Here is a 20,181-nt window from a genome sequence, read left to right on the forward strand (position 1 = left end):
GTCGTTTGTCGGAAGTCAATCAAAAAGCGTGTCTCGCTCCCAGCTGTTGTTGTTGCAGCAGCAGCAGAAGGCGTGAAAAAATAACAACAACAACAACTGCAGCAGCAGCAGCAGCAAAAACAGCAGCAGCAGCGACGCCATTGCAATTAAATTTAAGACGAAAACAAACAATTAAATTAAATCCGAATTCGAATTCGAAGTTGAAGTTAAGGTCGAGTTCGAAAAGGTGCGGCTAAGCGATCAACGCGTGTACATACATGTGTATATATATATATGTGTCTGTGCGTCTGTGTGTGTGTGTGTGTGCTTTTTAAGGAGCTTTGCTTTCAACGCCTTCGCTCAAAGATCTATCGATAGACTTTTAAACAGCGATTGCATTTCTTGGTGACATTTTCTGGTCGTGTTTATAATTCTATTTTACTGTTAATGTGCTTCATGTGTGTGTGTGTGTGTGTGTGTGTGTGTGCATGTGTGTGGGTGTGCGTGCATCTAAGTAACAACAACAAGTGCTTCTAAATTGTTTCCTTGCCTCGAATAATTTGAGATGAATTACAAATCTGGTAACCCAATATTTTTTTTATATATTATTTATCATTTATTTTAATTGTAGCTTAATCTAGGTAAGTCAAATTATAAATGATTAATAATAAAAAACTCAGCTAAGAATAGCATTCTAAAAGAGATTACATCATGATTTTAAGAAAAAAAATGTGTGCTCTGAAATCCTGACTAAAATTCAAAGTTCAGAAATACCTCTTTAGGGACTATATTTCACAAGAAAAATTAACATTTCAAACCATTTCAATCACTTTTTTTTATAGATTCAGAGTTAATTAGAAAAATATATATATATTATGTGAAAAGAATATAGATTGTAGCAAGGACCTATATAAAATATATCAAATACATTAATCGAATAGCTTTTTAAACGGGTTACCACTCAATAATCATAGATTCGCATATCTGCAACCATAAGTAAATACCTTATACCGTTTTAATTATACTTTTTTGCTTAACTAAATTGCATAACATTTCATGCATCTTTCATAATCTTGTCGAATTAAACAGTTTATGCCTTTATTACACTGCAATAATTACTTTTAAATTGGCATAATTCACATTATTTTCAGTTCTGCTCTGGGTTAAAGTTCTCAAATCGAATAATAAATCACAACAAACCCAAGAAGAAGACGGAGAAACCGTTATCTTTACAACTCGCAAGTGTTGAAAAATTATGAAAACAGTGCTCAGAAATTAACTATGTGTGTGTGTTAGTGTACCTGTTAGTGTGTGTGTGTGTGTGTGTGTATGTGTGTATCTATGTTAACCGTTAACAAAATCAAATATGACGTGTGTGCTTAATTTTAAAACAAGATAAAAACAAATCGAAGCAGTCCAAAAATAACGGCAGTTATCACTAGAAACTAGGTTAAGAGTGGAGGGGCAGGTGCTTTTAACACTTGTCCAACACTAGCACAAAATTTAACATAAACAAAGCAATAATAAGCAATTTTATTATTAAAAATAGCTGAAAAGATGATGGACAAAAAAGGCAGCAAAAACTTGCAACAATTTGTCGGTTTCTTTGGCTTTGAAGTGCAGGGCGGCTTCTTAAAACAATATTACTCCCTCTCTCTCTCTCTCTCTTTCTCTGAGATGCAAAGTACATAATGTTGTTGTTCCCCTCGCACCCACTCTGCCCCCAAACCATATTTGATTGATAAGAATCAAGCAAGACTGAGGCACTTTGCGAGCAATTTGCGCTGTCAATCGATTTGTTTACAAGTGCCATTAATAATGTTACCCCTCCCCTCCCCCAACCAACCTCTGCCACTCCCCCACTCGACAGGTGTATGTAAATGCCGCCCCCTTTGGACAATATTTCCATAGAGCAGCAGAGAGAAGTGAACTCGTTGCACTTTCGCTTATCTAATCGAAATTGTTTGCCTAAATGTCAAGTTTTGTTGCGGGGAGGGTTCGCTTTTGATCGTCAAACATCAATAGTTGTTGTCGTTTAATTTTCCATTTCCTTTGATTTCACACGCACATAGATACATTTCTATATATATCTATATATATATATATATATATATATATATCGCAGTTCTTATCGCATTGACTTCAATTTGTTTTCAATTTACAACAATTTCGTTTCAGCGCGCTTCGTTTTAACTATTTGTCAATATGATTTTTCAACGTTGCCTTTGTTTGCATAATGCACATATTCAACAATTATTTTTAGTTTTTCTTTTTTTCTTTTCTTTTTTTAAGCAGTTGCGCACTTTGATTAGAAAACGGGGTTTGCAGGAAATTACCAAGTATTGCTATCCATCTATATACAAAAATTCGATTTCGGAGACAATAATAGCTAAAGACTTCAAATTTGGCATTGAAATTTGTGGATATGTAGATATATTATTATATATCTCAGTGGAACTCCAGTCGAGCCCTCTCGACTGGCGCAGTTTTACTTACTTACCCTTTGCAAAAGTGTGCTCAATATTCGGCTTACCCAAGTTAATCATTCCGACTAGTTTTTAATTATATTCTCATAATAGAAAGACTTCGACAGACCTCTATTTAAATTACTGAAACTCATTTTGATATCAGCAAATTGATAAACTTCCACGTAATTTTAAAATGTATAAGCAACCTGTTCCTGCTGATAATCGTAAGAAATACAAATGCCACGTTTAAGATTATATTATTGGTGTTCCCCTTAATATTTTTAGAGCTATGCAAACTTCCGCCATAAATTTATTGGAAACTCAACAACAACAATCAAACGCAATTATTGTTGAAATTGCCAAGTGAAAAAACAACTGCGAATTAGTCACACTGCTGGTCACGTGAATACCACCAGTACTCGATAGGGTGCCCCCTCTATTTTTCTAGGGGGAGTGCGACAAGTGTTATAGACGGCAAATCAATTAATTTACTGTTATCGTGGCTCTAAAATCGCCGCAGCAAACCGAATGATAGAGTGCAGCAAGGCCACAAAGAGAGAAAGAGGGAGCAGCAGTAGCAGAGAAAGAGATGGGGCTACACTCAAAAAAAACATCGGCTCGAATTTTAGATAATCCCGCTGAAAACTAGATAGTTTTCCCTGTTATTATAAATAAATTCTAAATTTAAGAAAATACATTTCTTAAAATAAGAAAGGCTTGCCTCAAATCTAATTATCCCAAAAATATGCTGTCTTGCTTTATTTCTCTTAGAACTATTTTCTGTTATGAAGGAACGCATTCCTAAAATGTAGAAGTTTTTAGGAGAAAATCCTTTGAAATATCCTGAAAATCAGATATATATTTTCTACATTTTAGACAAATTTACCCATGCCTGAAATTAAGAGAAGAGAAATTATAATTTAGAAATATACTTTCTGCATTAGTAGTTATCCTTGGGAAATTTCTAAATTGCATTGCTTTTTTCTGAGTGTAACTAGGCTAGGCTGGAAAGAAGCTAACTTGAAGGGTTGGTGTTGCCAGTTGCAACTGCCATTTTTCTCTCTCTGTGTTTTTTAATAACGACATTTTAAAAAGCACTTAACAGCAAATTAAGCTTTCAGCAGCCAGCTGACAAGCAGCCAGCACAGCAAAAAGAAGACATTTTTAATTATCAACCATTTACAGCAGCAGCAGCAGCAGCAACAACAGCAACAACAGCAGCAACACTTGCCCAAGAAAAAATTGCCGCTGGTGCATGGGTCAATATCATAATCTGAGGCAGCAGCAACAAGTTTGTGGCAGCAACAGCAGCAGCAGCAACAACGGCAGCGTCATAAATCAAAGCGACGCAATTTGCTGCTGACGAACTGCGCCAAGCATCAGCAGCAACAACAACAATGTCATTATTGCTGCAGCAACAACAACAACAACAACAGCAGCAGCAGCAGCAACAGCAACACAATAATTCCCATCGTCAGCACTTGCAGCCAGCAGGGGCAGCAACAGCAATGTTGTTGCTGGAGACAGCAGCAGCAGCAGCAAAGACAACGTTGCCTGCAGCAGCAATCACTGCAACAACAACAGCAACTGTTGCAGCAACAACAACAACAACAACAACAGGTGTTAATGTTCAAATTACTGGCAAAGGCGTTGCTCGCCAACCAACTCCAGTCAATGATCAAGTGGCAGCAGGCGCTGCTGCCAATGTTGCCGCATCTCTTAATTATGCCGCTTACGTGGCACATTTGAATGGCTTTAACTCAAAGCACAACAACAACAACACTCACAACAACAACAACAACAAGCGAACAGTCAGCCAAAATCCATTTGAGCAAATCCTTCTACGACAGCCACACATCCAAGTCAAGCAGGAGTTCATGGAGCCAATGGAGCAAAGAGGCAGCAGCCACAGCAACCACAACAACAAGAACAACAGCAGCAACAACAACAACCACTACCACAGCAACAACAATATCTGTGGCAGCAACATTAACGGCCACATGGCCAACAACAACAAACATTCGGGTAAGTTGCATGTATTATTATATATATTATTGTTTATTGTATATATTATTATTATTATATATATGTAGATTTATGTCTATATAATAGCATACATAAAACCATATGTATATACAATTTCTGGAGCAATATATAAGTTTCTTAATCGTTTCCATGAAACAATCTACATTCAATTTTATCAACATTTGCCTAGATGTAATCCTTCCGAACTTGACTACTATTTGTTTCAAAATTGTAACTTTAATTACAATAGTTAATCGATTCTTATAGAGATCCAAAAAATCAATTCTATTCATTTTAATGAACTTGCTTCAGTGGTAAGCTGAACTCAAGTTAATTCTGCATCTACAAAGAAGATTTTCATGGCTTGTCCAAACTGAAATTAAAGTTGTATCCAGTCAATATGTTCACCAGCCCCATCAAATACATATATATACGTATGTAGTTAAAAACCCGTTAAGTGAAAAACGAGGTATTTACAATGTGTTAACAACAACATTGCCATTTTTCATGGCCTTAACCCCTTTGAACTCGTGTGCCAAACGCATGCTTATGAGATTTTCAATTTTTTATGCGTTTAAACAGATTTCAGTTGGGTTTCTCTCCTCTTTTTTTTGTATTTTTTTATTGCTATCGAAACCCTTGAAGAAAAAGGCAAAAGGTCGACGACGTCATCATCTTGATAGAGCCCAAAAACGATGTGACACAAGGGACAAGCTGGCTAATATTGCTCAAGTAGAGACAGACAGTGTGAGTGAGAAAGAGAGCGAGAGAGAGGAGTGAGGGAGAGAGGGAGAGATTTGCACAATCGACGCCTGGCCACGAGTGCCAACATTTATGAAGATTGAAAGGGTTGTCAAACACTTCATCCATCTTAACCGCGACCCAAAAAAAAAAAACAAGAAGAAAAAAAAGAAAAGGGGGTAAAAAAGGGTGCTGGAATTGTCCTGTTGCTCAAGGGGCTGCTGCTGCTGCTGCTGGAAACATCTTGTTTTCTTTCGATTATTGAAATTGCCGGCAATGCCCATTTTTATGATCTCTCTGACGCTGCCCTTCCGCGTCTTCCCCTTCCCTTCCCTTTCCATCACACACACGTGACCTCAATTGTGTTTAAAGACCAGAAATTGCTATGCAGCCCCCTCCTCAATATATATATATATATATATATATATATATATTTACTATTTAAATCAACTTTGATCCACATTCATCTTCATATTCAAATCCATTTCCTAAAGGAAATGCGCTGCTGACATGCAAAACAACAAAACAAAGCAAACATCAGCTTAAACGAAGCGTCTTTAAGTGCCGCAATTATCCACAATTTTAATGTAAAACAATGTTGAAAAAAAAATGAAAATAAAGCAAAGGTAAAGAAAGCTCGACTAGCAGACTACCCTGTACGTAATTGTATAGCTATGATAGATTGAATATTATACGTATGTATTTCTTAATCGTTTATATGCCTTTAAAGCATAGCCATATTTTGCGGACTTCTATTTCTAACGAACTTGCTTAATACTTATTAAAAATTGTACCATTTACGACAATCGGTAATCGATTTTTATCAATACTATAAAATGACTTGGCGGTCTCAAAAACTTATATTCAATATTTTGCAGTGTTTTCCAAAGCTTTGAGTTGTTAATTGTTAAGAATATGAAATTTGATTGCTATTAATTATCGATTCTTATCGATACCATTCAGTGACTAAGACTTATCGAGCGAATAAACTTGTATTGAATGGTTTTCAAGTATTTGACGATCTCTATTACTAATAAAATGTGATACAACTTGCTAAAATTTTTATCAATCGCCAATCGATTATTTTCGATAATTGAGAATGATCAGATATAAAAGAATTCATACTCAAAATTCACACACTTTTATCGTCTCTGATGCTGATCCATAAAATAAGTGCTTTCTTCTGCCTCGTTACACACATTTCCACAGCAGCAGTATACCCCTTCTACTCATTGCTTAATGGCTACAGGGTATACTAAAGAGAAGCAGCAGACATAGACACAAGAGAGATATATCAACACGCGACCGGAAATTGTGAGCAATTTAACGAAACGAAACTTGACCGAAACATTTTTCGTTTGTTTTGCTGTTAGATGAATATTTTGTGTATTTTTAGATTTTCGGTTTTTTGTTTATTATTGAGCTACTAACTTGGCTCATTGGCATCATTACAGCCAACTGGCCATCTCATAATAATTTACTTTAAATGTGCAGCTAGTTTAAGCATACAAATTTCACTGTTTTTTTAAGTTCGAGTCGAGTTTTTAAGTTGCCATTTGCCAGTTGTCAGTTTGGCCATGGGAGACATGCGCAACATGACAACAGCTTGCAACAGTGGCGCCAAACTGCAGATGCAACAACTGCACAGACACAGATACGCACATAAAGATACAGCCTGCGATGCACATAAAGATACAGTTGCAGTTGCAGTTGCAGTTGCAGCTATATATGGCAACAACAGTAAGCAATTAATTACCCAAAGGCGCAAATGGCGTCTAAAACGATTTAAACACGATTCGAATATGAGAACATCATTTTATTGCTTAATTGTCAATTAAAATATGACAACAAACCGGAAAGAAAGCCTATCTGAAGCATGCCGAAACACAAAATACATTTGTAGAGCGAAGTCTTGCTACAAATTTAAAAAATCAATCGAATTTACCCATGAGATCTATGGGATATAGTAGAAGACTTTTTTTTAAGGCGTTTCTTTTGGATGTGTTTGCAAAAGTTGTTTATCCAAGAGGCTGCCTTTCAACCGATTGCTTATATATCAGCTATGTGATACAGTGATCCTTATAATCAGATAAAGAGAGAACTTAGTAGATACCTGCAAGTTTCACAGTTCAACCGTTTCAGTCAGTTACTAATTTAAGCAACAGCAAATCTAATTCTTCAATTCCTACAAGTGCAGCAGCTAAACAAGTACAGGAAATGCAAACAGACAATTCAAAAAACAAACTAAAAAACAAATAGAGATAGGAAAAGAGAAATGCACATGCAACCAGCCACATCCTGAGGAGGCACAAAGGAAACGCACGGCGTTAAACTCCAAAGAGAAATGTCAGAGAAGTGGGCAAGCAACAACAATTTCATTGAAAGATCAGATCAAGACAGACACAGAAGACACAAGACAGACTGACTATATGAAACGTATCTAAAGCAAAGCATCTGGCGATGCTCAAACTCCAAACTCAAACTCAAACTCAAACTGAAAACTCGAATGCGTATCTGAAGCTGATCGCTGCATGAATGAAAATAATTATGATAATTGCAACTGCTGCTGAAGGGGCAACTGTGTGGAGGGGAGTACAGGAGGGGAGAGACAACTAATTGTGGGCTCAGTCGAACCGCAGATCAAACTCGACGTTTAACTACAATGGCAGGGGAAGCCGAAGATTATGATGGAAAGCCGCTGGAAAACTCAATAAATCCATTGTTGCGCTTAATTATTTGTCCAAATTCAAATCGTACCTGTTCCTCACTACCCCTCTCTTTCTCTCTCTCTCTCTCTCTCTCTCTGTCTCTGTCTACCTGTAACCCCCTCAGCGCCTTTCCACTACCTGTTTTCCCAAATGATTTTCCTTCATCATTTATCTTCGCTGCGCTGCGCAAAATTTGAATGCAGACAGCGAGATATCCGTCAGATACATTATTTTCTTTACCAGCTGATCTCTCGCTCTCTCTCTACATATGTATATATCTCTTTTGAATATGCTTAGGGGTAGGGGGAGATGTGGTGGGGTTGGGGGGAAATTAGATCCTATTTGGCGCAGCGTGTGATTAGCGCATCCCTTTGATCATCCGATAGGCTTCTATTCTTTTCCTCTCGATGTGGTTGCTGATGATGTTGATATTGATGATGTTGATGATGTGCTGCCAGTTTTGATTTATATTCAATCAGTAATGCGAGCGAGTTGAACTCAACTCAACTCAACTCAGCTCAGCTCAGCTTGCAATTAAATTCAAATCAAACATTTATTTAAATTTTATGCATCGGTTGGTGGTTGATTGCATACCAATTCAATTATTATTACCCTCAGCAACTCAGCTTGGGTCTGCTGCTCAGATCTGTTTATAATGTGTGAACAACAAGTGAGAGAAGCGTTGCCAGTCGCGAGGCGTAACCGACTGCGCTATGCTCTGTTAACAGCTGATGACAGGTGCAATGATCTTTTATCTGCCTCGACCATTGAATATTGATTTAAACACCTGCAAAACTGTGAGTGATATAGGTTTTGGTGATTACATTCACATTTACTTACATTTTTTGATTATTAGACTCCACACTCCAACTTTTATAATCTATCCTACAAATTTGGCCCTCATCGATTGCCTAGGCCTAATTTTAGGACTATTATTCGAATCTACTTACCAATCTTTGTTATTTAACATCTAAGTTCGAGTCTAACCTTTAAATTTATCAATGGCATCGAATTCCTGGATCTCAGTGGGTCATATAAATTATTATTTAGCAATTTTTGTGGATGTGGCATCTATCTTCCAACACTAGACTTGTACATATGTTCCAAAAGCTTCAAGTGTGTCGAGAAGGCAGACAGACAGCCCAATATACTCTTCCACCTTCGGTAACAGTGTACAATAAGAAGCAAAAGAGCAATTTGAGATCTACTCTTAGTTGTAAAGCTGTGGCAAACTAACTGAATATAATTCTGAGTATTAAACAAGCAGAAAAGGTATTTAAAGCACGCCAAAGATCGGAACAGAATATATATCATATTTTTACTGAGTTTGATAGCTTGTTAAATAAAAATTGTGTTCATATAAGAAATCATCCTTCGTAGAATCTTACGACTGATAGCTTTTTAGTATAGTTAATCGATCCAACCAAGTTCGACAAGAGTTAAGCAAAAAAAAGAATATATTCCCAGCTTTTTCAAACTGAGGCCAACTGGAATACTTGAATTTTATATACCACAAACTATTCCATAGCAGAAACAATTATACAACAGTTGCTTCTACACTTAAACACTCCCAGACAGCCAAAGAAATTCCCAGGACAAACCGGAAAGGCGTTAATTATTAGAATAAGTACCGAGTGGACTGCTCTACGTATAATATTTGTAGCCAAGTAGCACAAATAAGTATGCCCAACACAATAATGGATCATTAATCAATAAATGGCGTAGAAATGGTCACGTTTGAAATAAAAATAGAAAAGGAGCAGCACAGCTGACGTTTGTCTTCACACCTCGCTCTTGAAACCTTTTCAAAGGTCAAACAACATATGGGGCAAAGATACAAAGATACTTTGCTCACATGCATGCTTAAGTCAGGCTAATATCATTTTAATCGCACCAAATTAAGGGTTCAAAAACAGCCTGGCCATCGAGAGTAATTCCCATCGATCTAAGACTGCAATATGTTAAGTAACAAGTTGTAGCAAACAGCAGAAGGAGGAGTCCCCCAAATGGAAACGGCGGCAACAAAATTAGATTTTTAATTAAAATAATTTCATATGCAATTTAGATAATCGTTTGCAAAAAAAAAAACTAAGAAATATGAAAAGATGCAAGGAATAGGAGGGGAAATATCTCGAAAATGCAGAAGAAGAAGCACAAGTTTGGCTCTTTGCAGTAGCCACAAAGTCGAGGCGAAGCCAGAAGATGCCACAAAGCGATCCATATGCGATTTGCTTGCCGCTTTTTCGGCGGCGGGCATTGCATTTTTTCTTAGATACCCTGCTTTGTAATTTGTGAATGGGGTATATGTGTTGTTTCGTGGGAAATGTCACTATTTCAACGAAACTGCTTTGTCTCTCGTAGTCTACCAAGTTGAAGTAAACTTAATGAGGTTTATATAGTTCTATAGACTTAGTTATCTCTCACAATATTCAAGCTTTTACCAGAACTTTTCGAATCGAATCGAAATTTATAGAATATGCAAGGATTAAACAGAGCTCTTTTCATTTTCCCTTCATCCTTCATAATCTTTGTTTGCCTCAATCACAATAGACCCTCTTCCACACTCATTTCAAGCTCCAGCTAAACACTGCCAAAACAGAGTATCTCGCAGTCAGTAGATGCTTTTCACAACTGCATCGATTTCACTTGTTTTATATTATTTTGTGGGGCGTTTACCTGAACGAAGGCGGACGGCGCAGCAACCAAATAAAATGAAGCACATTTTTTATACAAATCGGAATAGGAGGTGGAAGGACGGCTCAGGAGCTGTGGAGCTGGTAGCAGAGGAAAAGGAGGAGGAGGAGCAGGAGGAGTAGCAAAAGAAAGAGTAGCAGCAGCAGCAGCAGCAGCCAGCTGTGGAGCAAAACTGAACTGCATCAAGATGCGAATTGCAGTCAGCTCCAATCTTCAAACCTGGGTCAGGCGCACACGCACAACAAAAACCACAACAAAAACAACAACAAAATATTTAAATTGATCATCTCCATTTAATAAAGGCAAAAGCCTGAATCCTCCAGAAACGGTTCGTGGCTCTTCTGAGCCTTCTGTCTGCTGTCCGCCGTCTTCTGTCTTATGCCTTTTACCTTTGCTTAGCTTTGCCTGCCTGCAAAAAGTTCTTAACTTAATTTCGCAACGATTTTCATAATTCACCATGAACACCACCCGGTGGTGGTGGCGGCTGGTTGGTTGCTCCGGTGGCTTTCAGAGTCGCATCATCTGCAACTGTTTTGGTAGTTCTTCGCTACTCTATCTCTGCCCTCCTTCCCCCTTGTTCCTGTTCCTACTCCTCCTTTCTACTCCACATCTCTGCCGTGACGCCCCATTTGTTCAATTTCTGCTGCTGCTGCTGCTGCTGCTACACTGAAGATGATGAGCCACACACAACCTGTGTGTGTGTGTGTGTGTGTGTGTGGGTGTATGGGGAAGTGTGTATGCCGCGCTCTGAACTTTGGCTAAGCTGCGGCAAGAGTTTCTGCATGTAATTATGGTAACATGGTTTTGGCAAGTTGCTTAAACAATATTCGACCAACCAGAAAAGGGTTGTCGAGCTTGCTGACTTTATTTTAGAGTGCAATACTGATCAAAATAATATTGTGTCATCTGCTCAACTGGTACTTGAAATTAGCTTCGTTTTCTACAATTTTAAATTAACTACACTTGATTTCTTTTTACATTATTTACTTATATATATATTTAAAAATCTGCAGATATTTTTTGTGCATCATATATCTCAACTAAAAGTTCTCAAAATGATAAAAGTAAATCATTCAATTATCCGTATTTAAACTAACTTGAGTTGATATTTATATAATTGTAAATTTATGAATTTTATGAAAAATTTGTAGTCCTATCAATCAATATCAAAAATCTCTTCTTTACCTGGGATCGGAATAAAATAAAGCCTTTATTAGGTGCTTCAAATATAACTCTAAATTTATCTCCATTTGTTTACTTAGTCAAAAATATGATATACTTTCCCTATTAGTTTTCCGAGTCAACAATATATTTGTGTTCTTCTACACATTCAATATTTGCAGTTGGTTATTTGAATATTTATTTAAGTATATAATCTGTTGATGTGTTTCTCTACCTGGCAACCCTAATGCGTACCGACTGTCGATTACTGTGGAGCGGCTCCCACTCAGACCCGAAGAGCACAAGTTGATTTTTTATTACGCGGTGTACGCCTTTCATATTAAAAGACAAGCCCTGCTCGCAGTTCAGAGTGGTTTACATAAATGAAATTAAATAAATGAACCGCACCTGAGCTGAAGACGGAGAGAGAGAGAGAGAGAGAGAGAGAGATAGAGACTGAGACAGGGACTGAGGCAGAGACAGGAGACTGGAGTCTTCAACTTGGGTCTAGAAGATTACAAATGGTTGCATTCGACTTTGGCTAATTTGACTGTCGATTTGTGGCTGCAATTTGTGCGTAGTATTTTCTATGCAATTATGAGATAAAGTGGGAAAGTGCTCATCAAATTGGAACCCTTCACAAATATAATTGAAGATTTGCAAACTGAGAAGGATAAAAGACCACCTGCAACCAGCATTGCTGTAGGTAAATAGTAAAAACACTTTTGCATTTTTCTTCGGCACAAAAGTCAAAAAAGCAAAAAGAGAAAAACTGTAAAAATGAATGATGTATGCCACAATGCGCTGATTTTATGACCTGCTGCTGCTTGTGCTGCTGCTGTTGCTGTTGCCAGTAGATTATGGCCCAAAGTCAGACAAGTCACGCATTTGGTGGCCCTGCTGAGTGTGCAAGGATCAGTTGAAGCATTTACCTGCATAGTTTAGAACAGAGTCCAGCTAATAAGAGGCCTGGCGCCGCAAATCCATAACAAATGCATGAAAAGCCGTTACACAGACAAATACATAAAAATAGCAGCAAATGGAAACAGATAGATCCTTAAACAAATAAGGATGAGATGAGGAGATCTGGGCTCATCTCGTATGCAGCAGCAATCGCTTCCTGACTTCACTTCTCAGTATGAACTACGAAGATGATCATCTCCAGACCTGACTAATGATAGTAAAACTGTTTTTCTTTCAGCTCTCTCTCTCTCTCTCTGTGTGTGTGTATCTATCTATCTGTCACACACACTTTCTACACCTTGTCCTTTGTTTTTTCGTCCTTTTTGTCTGTGTCCTTTTGTTCGCTATTGTTCAAATGCCATTAATTCGTAATGAGAAAGGTGTCGCAGGCGCAAAGTCAAAGACAAATATTACGGGACCCGCCCACTTTGAGGACTCTGCAGGTTCTGCTTAAAATCAATTAGTTCACATTCTATACGACAATCATCATCGACATCATCATCATTAATATCATCATCATCATCGTCTTCAGCTGTACTAAAAATGTAGAACGAATGTTTTAGAAGCTGCCTTTTTTCTTTGGTTTTCAGCTGGCAATTTTGAGAAGTGGCAACTGATTTATGGCGTCATCTGCGCAGCTAGCAACACATTTGCCATAATAATAATAATAATAATAATAATATAATAATAATAATAATAATAATAATAATAATATAATAATAATAATAAATAAAGAGAAATAGCTCAACTAATGTCAATATTTTGTCCTGAAGCCATTCGAACAGTTTTCAATGTTCTCCAAAAGTATGCAACAGGCAGAAGGAAACATTTGTGAACCCATAAAAAGTTAAAAAATAAATATATATATATTCTTGATCATCATAAAGATTCATGTCGATTTAGTCGTCATGTCCGTCCATATTTGGGTCACAGCAAACCTTTTTGTTTTTAGGGATTTTAATTTCTTGAGCGAAATTTGTTGCGTTCTAAAAACAGTTCCATAGCCTTTCTATTAATGCATTATATAACCGGATATATTATGGATAAACTGTAAAAGTTTAATTAAAATCGCACAAGAAACACAGATTTTATTAACCAGAACGTACTTTTCCACTGAACAAGCAAATATCAACAAGACTCCGTCTAATTTAACAGCTGTGTTGAGGGTCCCCCCTCTGTTCCTCTGTTCCTCTGTCTGTCTCTCTGTCTGTGTCGAGTGGAGCATTCTAACTTGTTATTGATATTGCATATTAATTACCTATAAAAATACAAACTTCAATGTCCGAGACCTAATTAGGCATTAGCCCACTAAACCAGATTTGAGAACGCTTCTTATCTTGTTGAATCTTTGCATTGATTTCTGCCACTTTCAGATCAAAGATAAAGATACGTAAATTCTGTCAAAATAGAAAAGAAACTTTAGATTTTTTTGGCGTTCTATGAATTAAATTGAACAAATGTTTATGTTTACGAATACAAATCGAAAAGCAGAAGGCAGAAATCTTTTGCCTGAACTTTTGTGCTATAAAAATGAAAATAGAGCAGCAGAAGATCGGGAAAGATTAGCAAAGATTCATAGCCTTAACCATCTCAAAGAGATATTTGTGAAGCAACCCATCAAGTGGAACCCATTGAGAAACTCACACTAAGCTTAGCTTAGTTTCTATATATTTTATTACCAAACGACACATTTCTTGAGGGGATTCATATCGGTGCCCAGTTTACAGTTGAAGGCCTCGCTAAACTCGACCATGTTGCCGAGGGTGCCCACAACCCTAAACTCCTCATAGGCATGCACATCCGTCTTGATCCTTCTCAACTTGGATGCCGTATCCCGACCCGAGCACCAAGTCTGTGCAAACTTCAAGAAGAACAATTGCTTATTATTCAAATTCACATTACGGAATGGCTTCTCCAGCCACCCCTTATCCTTGGAGCGTCGCTTATAAGCGTAATAGGCCATTCGAGTGCCGACATTATCCGCTATATTATCGCCCGATGTCAGAGTGCCGTTAGTCGCAATGCCCAGCAGGATAAACTTGTTGTACTGTGACTCGAGGCAGCGATAGCGTTCCTTGAAATTCCTCAAGGATGCCTCGGACCACCAGTTGACCTTCTTGCCATCGTAGTTGAACTGGTAGCAATACGAGTCGAAGCCATGAGCCATCTCGTGGCCGATAATGTTGCCAACGCCGGCATATTTGAGCACCTCGGGAAATCCAACATGATAGAATGGCCACTGGGACAGGCCAATTGTGATGAAGGCCTGATTGAGGAATTCCGCATAGTAGGCGTTCACTGTACGCGTCGGCATCAGTTGGGGTATCAGCGCCTTATCCACCGATCTCATGCGAATCCGGGCACGATTCGCTTCGAGTGTGGCCAGATTCTCGAAGAAGTCCTTGGTCATATTGAGGTCACTGAAAGCGGCATCGATCACCTCGGGATGCCTAAATTCATCCGTATACCCGACAAGGAAATCCATGGAGGACAACTTGGTCTTGGCCTCCGACCTGGTCTCCTCATCCAGCCAGGTATAATTCTCGAGCAGCTCGTAGAAGGTATCCTTAATATCCTTGGCCACACCAAGGACATCGGCACGACGCTCCTCATCGAAGAGCTTTCCTATAAACCATGGCAACAGGGCGTAGTTGAAGTAGCTCTCGGTTAGACTCCGACAATCGTTGGGTATGCTCGCATTCTTGCTACTCTGCTGCTGGGCCCACATCGCGTAGAATTTGACCAGCACTCGATGCTGGACATAGGAGCGCAACAGTTGCAAATCACTCTGCTCCAACAGATGCACCAATTCGCCCACCTGCTCCAACTGATTGAGCACCAGCCACTGACCCTGCTGACTGCCATTGAAGGCCACCTCAAAGTAATGCGTCCAATTCAAACGATCCTCCTTGTGCTGCACCAGAAATTTGTCCAGAGTCAGTTTCTCTGTTTCATTTCTCGGCTTGGCCAGCTGGGTGAGATTCCGCTCGAACTGCGTGAGATTGGCAAAGAGTGCTAGGAACTCCTTGCGTTTCAGCTCATCCGTTATTTGCAGATCCTTCGTCATGTTGAGCAACTTTTCCTCATTGTAATTGGCCAACACTTTTGTGGGTGGCGAAATAAGGATGTCAAACTTGCGCTTTGCTGTATTATAGTGCACCTTGAGGGGCAGCAGTGGGAACAACTCGTAGCTGGACATGAAATTCACATAGATCCAATCCTGAGTAATATTTCGTGCCTTCAAGCGATCATCCTGCTGCATCATGAGATATTCATAGCCCCTCGACATATTCGCCTTCATCTGCACGCAGGTGCTAAAGAATTCCTTGGCCTTCCATGCCGCCGCCGATGTGGCATTCCTCGCCAGCTGCGTTGTATTCTGCAGATAATCCAGGACAACTCCATTGATGCGTTGCTGGATGGCTTGCAGTAAGCTGGAGTTCTTTGCCTCATCGGTTAGCAGCGAGGACTCCTTCCAGTTGCCACACGCATACTCGTAGAAATTCTCGCAAGGATCAACGCTGTGATTCATTGTGGAGAGCATGAAGTTGCCATAGTGCTCCAGCAGTTCCTCGTTGTGCCTCAAATCGCTGTTGGGTGGCGCAAAAAAGTCACTTTGATTGTAGTTAAATGTTGATGGCAAAATGCTGGCCGATGCCACAACGGCTGCCTGTATTAACGTGGCCAACAGCGCGTTAGCCATGATCTGAGCGTATCTAGCCAGAAATTAGCATAAGTTTATTTTTGCCTCTTTTTTTTGGGGTTACGCGCTCGCCAACTGCCGCAAATGTTCTAAACTTCGATGGCAACCAGCTAGGCCAATTTATATACAGCAGCACGTGCAACAAAATCAGCAGCAGCAGCAGCAGCAGCAACACCAACAACAACTTCGGGGCACTTTTTCAAATACCCTGTAAAAGTTACATGTGGGTGTAGAGGGCACATTGGCTGTAAGGGATTTGATATAGTTTATGAATTGGCCACAAGTTTCTACCGTTTTATTGCACTCGGTTTCCTTTTAGAACCTTATTAATAGCGGTCCCTCAACAAAATAATATGGGTTCTTGCAGCTGGTTCTTAAAAATAATTATGAGTTACAGTTCCAATTTTAAGTTCCTTGATTTGATAATCTAAAAGAAATCTGAAGAGAATAAGCAAATTGTTTGACTACTTCTCTGATCAACTACAGGGTAACTCTCAGTTCAGCCATCAACTCAAGCTACGCTTAGCTTGGCACAGCTGACGCATTGATTTGTTGTTCTTTTTAGTTATTTATTTTTTTAGAGTTTTGGTTTTTTACAAATCCGCAGTCATTCTTCAAACTCACCACAGAAACCACAATTAGCTGCTGGAAAAATTTATGGTTGTTCTAAATCAGATTTGAAGCGAAAATCTTTGGCGAAATCTTTTTGGCTCTCTTCGACGGCAGAACACATTCTCCAATTAATTTATTTGCTGTTTCTTCTTGCTTTTGTTTTGTTTTATTCTGTTTTGTTTAAGCACTTTACCTCATTCCCTTATCACTCTTCACTTATCATTCGTTCGTTGTTGTTGTTTTTACTTTTTTATAACCTATTTTATCGTTAATTATAGATCAAAGTTGTATTTGGCCTGTGTTTGTATTTGTTTTAGTATTTTGGTCGATTGTGACATGTTAATGACCCCATTACAAAATAATAGCCGTAATTATAATGCAAAACATTTCTAAATGATTTAAAACTTTAGTTTTTAGCTTTTTGGTTTCAATTTTTCGGTTGTTTGTTCCAGCCTCTTTTCCGCTCCCAATGAAAATTGACACATTATGAAAGTAGCTCAATCGTGCTATGGACAGATTTTGTTTGATATTTGTTTCTGCGATTCAAAAATAGCCAAACATGTGTGAAGAGCACGAAAATGTAGGTAAATATCTTATATTTTCATCAGAGAAAATGTAGTAAAATAACTTGGACAACAAATAGTCCAGCTATCGTATGGCAGCTGTATGATATAGTAGTCTGATCCTGTCGGCTTCGCACTATGTACTACCTTTAGCAAGAAAACGAGTACATGCCAAGCTTCCATAAACTAGTCTTACAACTGAGGTAGTTTCTCTTAGTCAAGAAATGCTGATCATAAGTATATACCCTATGTGATCGGATTTGTTTCCTCTAAGAGATTATAACAAGATATAACAGCAATTCTGACTTGTGCATATCCTTGCATGGAAACAGACTCGTGATGCAGATCAAGAATATATATTTTTATGTAGCATATACACTGTATGAAATCGCTCATCGAAAGGTATAATAAAATATCTATTATTTGATGGGCTAACCTTGATTAGCTGCAGTTAGTTCAATTAATATGAATGGGCCTCTCTCGGCGCTTCTCATTTGTTGTAGAGTCATCAGCTACTGTTTGCCGTGTTTGCGTTAGATCATTTCATTATGATGTGTGTTAACCTTATGCATTTGAAGCTAATCGCAATTTCATGAATGAATGATAACAACAAAAAAATGAAACACCAACTCGATTTGAGTCTGTAAACCTCGGGCTAATGATGCATGGAAAATATGTAGGTACAACCAAATTCCCAATTGTGCTGACCACAAAATGCTCATTAGAGCATTAAAAAAATGAAACTGTTTGAATAATGAGTGTAGATTCAGACAACCGCAGCTACAATCTACATATATCTACATCTATATATAGCTGCGGGCTATAATAGAGTTGTGTTATTTTATTGTCGGGCACATTTCGTTGATTTATGGTCAGGTAGAACAAAGCGGAAGATTAAGGCTTAAGAACCAGGAAGTCACAACGACAAACTTTGCCACGCGGCAGCAACAAATTTCTATATATATAGATATATAAATACTTTTGGAATATATTAGTTAACATTTAAACCCCAGTCACAAAAAAGGGTGAGGCGTGTGCCTGACACGCGCTTCTTAAAGATGCAAAAAAAGGGGTTAAGGGTTAAGGTTTGAGGGGTTGACAGGATATTCGCCAGCTGCTGCTGCGGAAAAGTGTGCCAACATTTATGTACACTCAAAAAAATAGCATTGATTTTTTGAAAAACCCAGGCACTGAAAAGTATATATAAATATTTGATATTATTAAGAAATACATTTTTAATAAGTAGAAATGCGAAAAGAAATTTACTTTCTGAATAAAAAAGTGAGTTAATCTTGGACCAATATTTTTCTGAGTGTAGAAATGGAAATTAAAAGAAAAAGTGAAAGAGAGTGTAGGATTTTTTGGAGAGGAGGGGGCGTGGCTTAGCTGACTTTTAATTATGGCCGCTGAAAGGCTGTCAAAGCCGCTGAATGAATGTGTCCGTCAATTGTGAAAAGTCCTTTGAAAACAGCAGTTCGACATTTCAATGCTGAATTTACTGAAATGAAGTTGCTAAAGGTTAAAGGTGAAAGTTGAGCAGTTTCGTTTTCTTGCTGCTGCTGATGCTGCTTAAACAGTTGCCAGTAGTTGCAACATCCTGTGGCAGCTGCGGCTACACAAGCCACTGTTCAAAAAACTGCAAATTAAATCCTTTTTTCAGGCTCAATTTGTTGCAGCCGTGCGGGGCAGGCACCTCAAGGCTTAAGGCAAGCTGCGCCAACAAAGACGAAGCGGTTATCCTGTGCAACAAATACCCCCGCCCCCTCTACCACTGCTCTACACCCCTCCTCTGCCCCATCAAACATTTTTTATTTGGCGGTTTAAATCGTTCTCTCTTTTTTGGCATTGTTACATTGCGATTACTTTACCTGCAACACGGCGATTAACACGCACCCGCCGGCACACACACACACACATTGGCACACACATCCTTTGATTATCCTTGGTACCTGGTGTGTTGCGCCTCAACCTTGCCACACATCTTTTTAGCTGAGCGCCTTTATTGCTTTCTTATATGCGCTTTGATTTCTATTGCGGCAATATCCTTTATCCTTTGTCCCATTGTTGCATGCACCGGCTGGCAAACACATTAGACTTGCAACCGAGCTGAATGCAACAAAGGGGCAGCGGCAGCTACTGCTGCAATTGCAGCTAAAAGTGACAGCGTTTCCAGCGTCTAAAGATCCTTTAACGATTTTCAATTATTCCCTAATATTAAATCTATTTTTTACTGTGCAACTCCTCCCACTCACTATCTCCCTGCTTCTCGCTCTTGCTCTCTCTTTCTCTCTATATATATCTCTATTTTATTGTGCTGCCAACAGTTTGTAGTTTCTCAGTTTTTTCTCTGTAGTAAAAATCTATAAAAGAAAGATTTGAAATTGGGACCACACAAGGAATATGAACCTTAATATTTGAATATAATTGTAATAATTATTAAATTAAATAAATATGTTCCAATCATATTTATATAACACATAATATATAATATCAAACATGTGATTTTAAGACCTAGAAATCTCTAATTTTGTATGTGATTTAAATAAATAAAAAATATTATAATA

The 20,181-nt window shown here is 38.4% G+C and overlaps 1 protein-coding gene across 1 annotated transcript; it reads right to left on the reverse strand.

The window, feature by feature from the left end:
• Positions 1-14,414: 14,414 nt before the first annotated feature.
• Positions 14,415-16,307, reverse strand: LOC6561391 (neprilysin). Its single transcript, XM_001989295.2, has one exon. It carries the CDS (start codon positions 16,281-16,283, stop codon positions 14,415-14,417), a length of 1,869 nt encoding a protein of 622 aa, XP_001989331.2. The 5' UTR covers positions 16,284-16,307.
• Positions 16,308-20,181: the final 3,874 nt, after the last annotated feature.

Source organism: Drosophila grimshawi, unplaced genomic scaffold (assembly GCF_018153295.1).
Source record: "Drosophila grimshawi isolate 15287-2541.00 unplaced genomic scaffold, ASM1815329v1 contig_1377, whole genome shotgun sequence".
Taxonomy (NCBI): Eukaryota; Metazoa; Arthropoda; class Insecta; order Diptera; family Drosophilidae; genus Drosophila; species Drosophila grimshawi.

Excerpts from the sequence above, each read along its gene's own strand:
- LOC6561391 (XM_001989295.2), bottom strand. The coding sequence starts at position 16,283 with ATGCTCTCCACAATGAATCACAGCGTTGATCCTTGCGAGAATTTCTAC.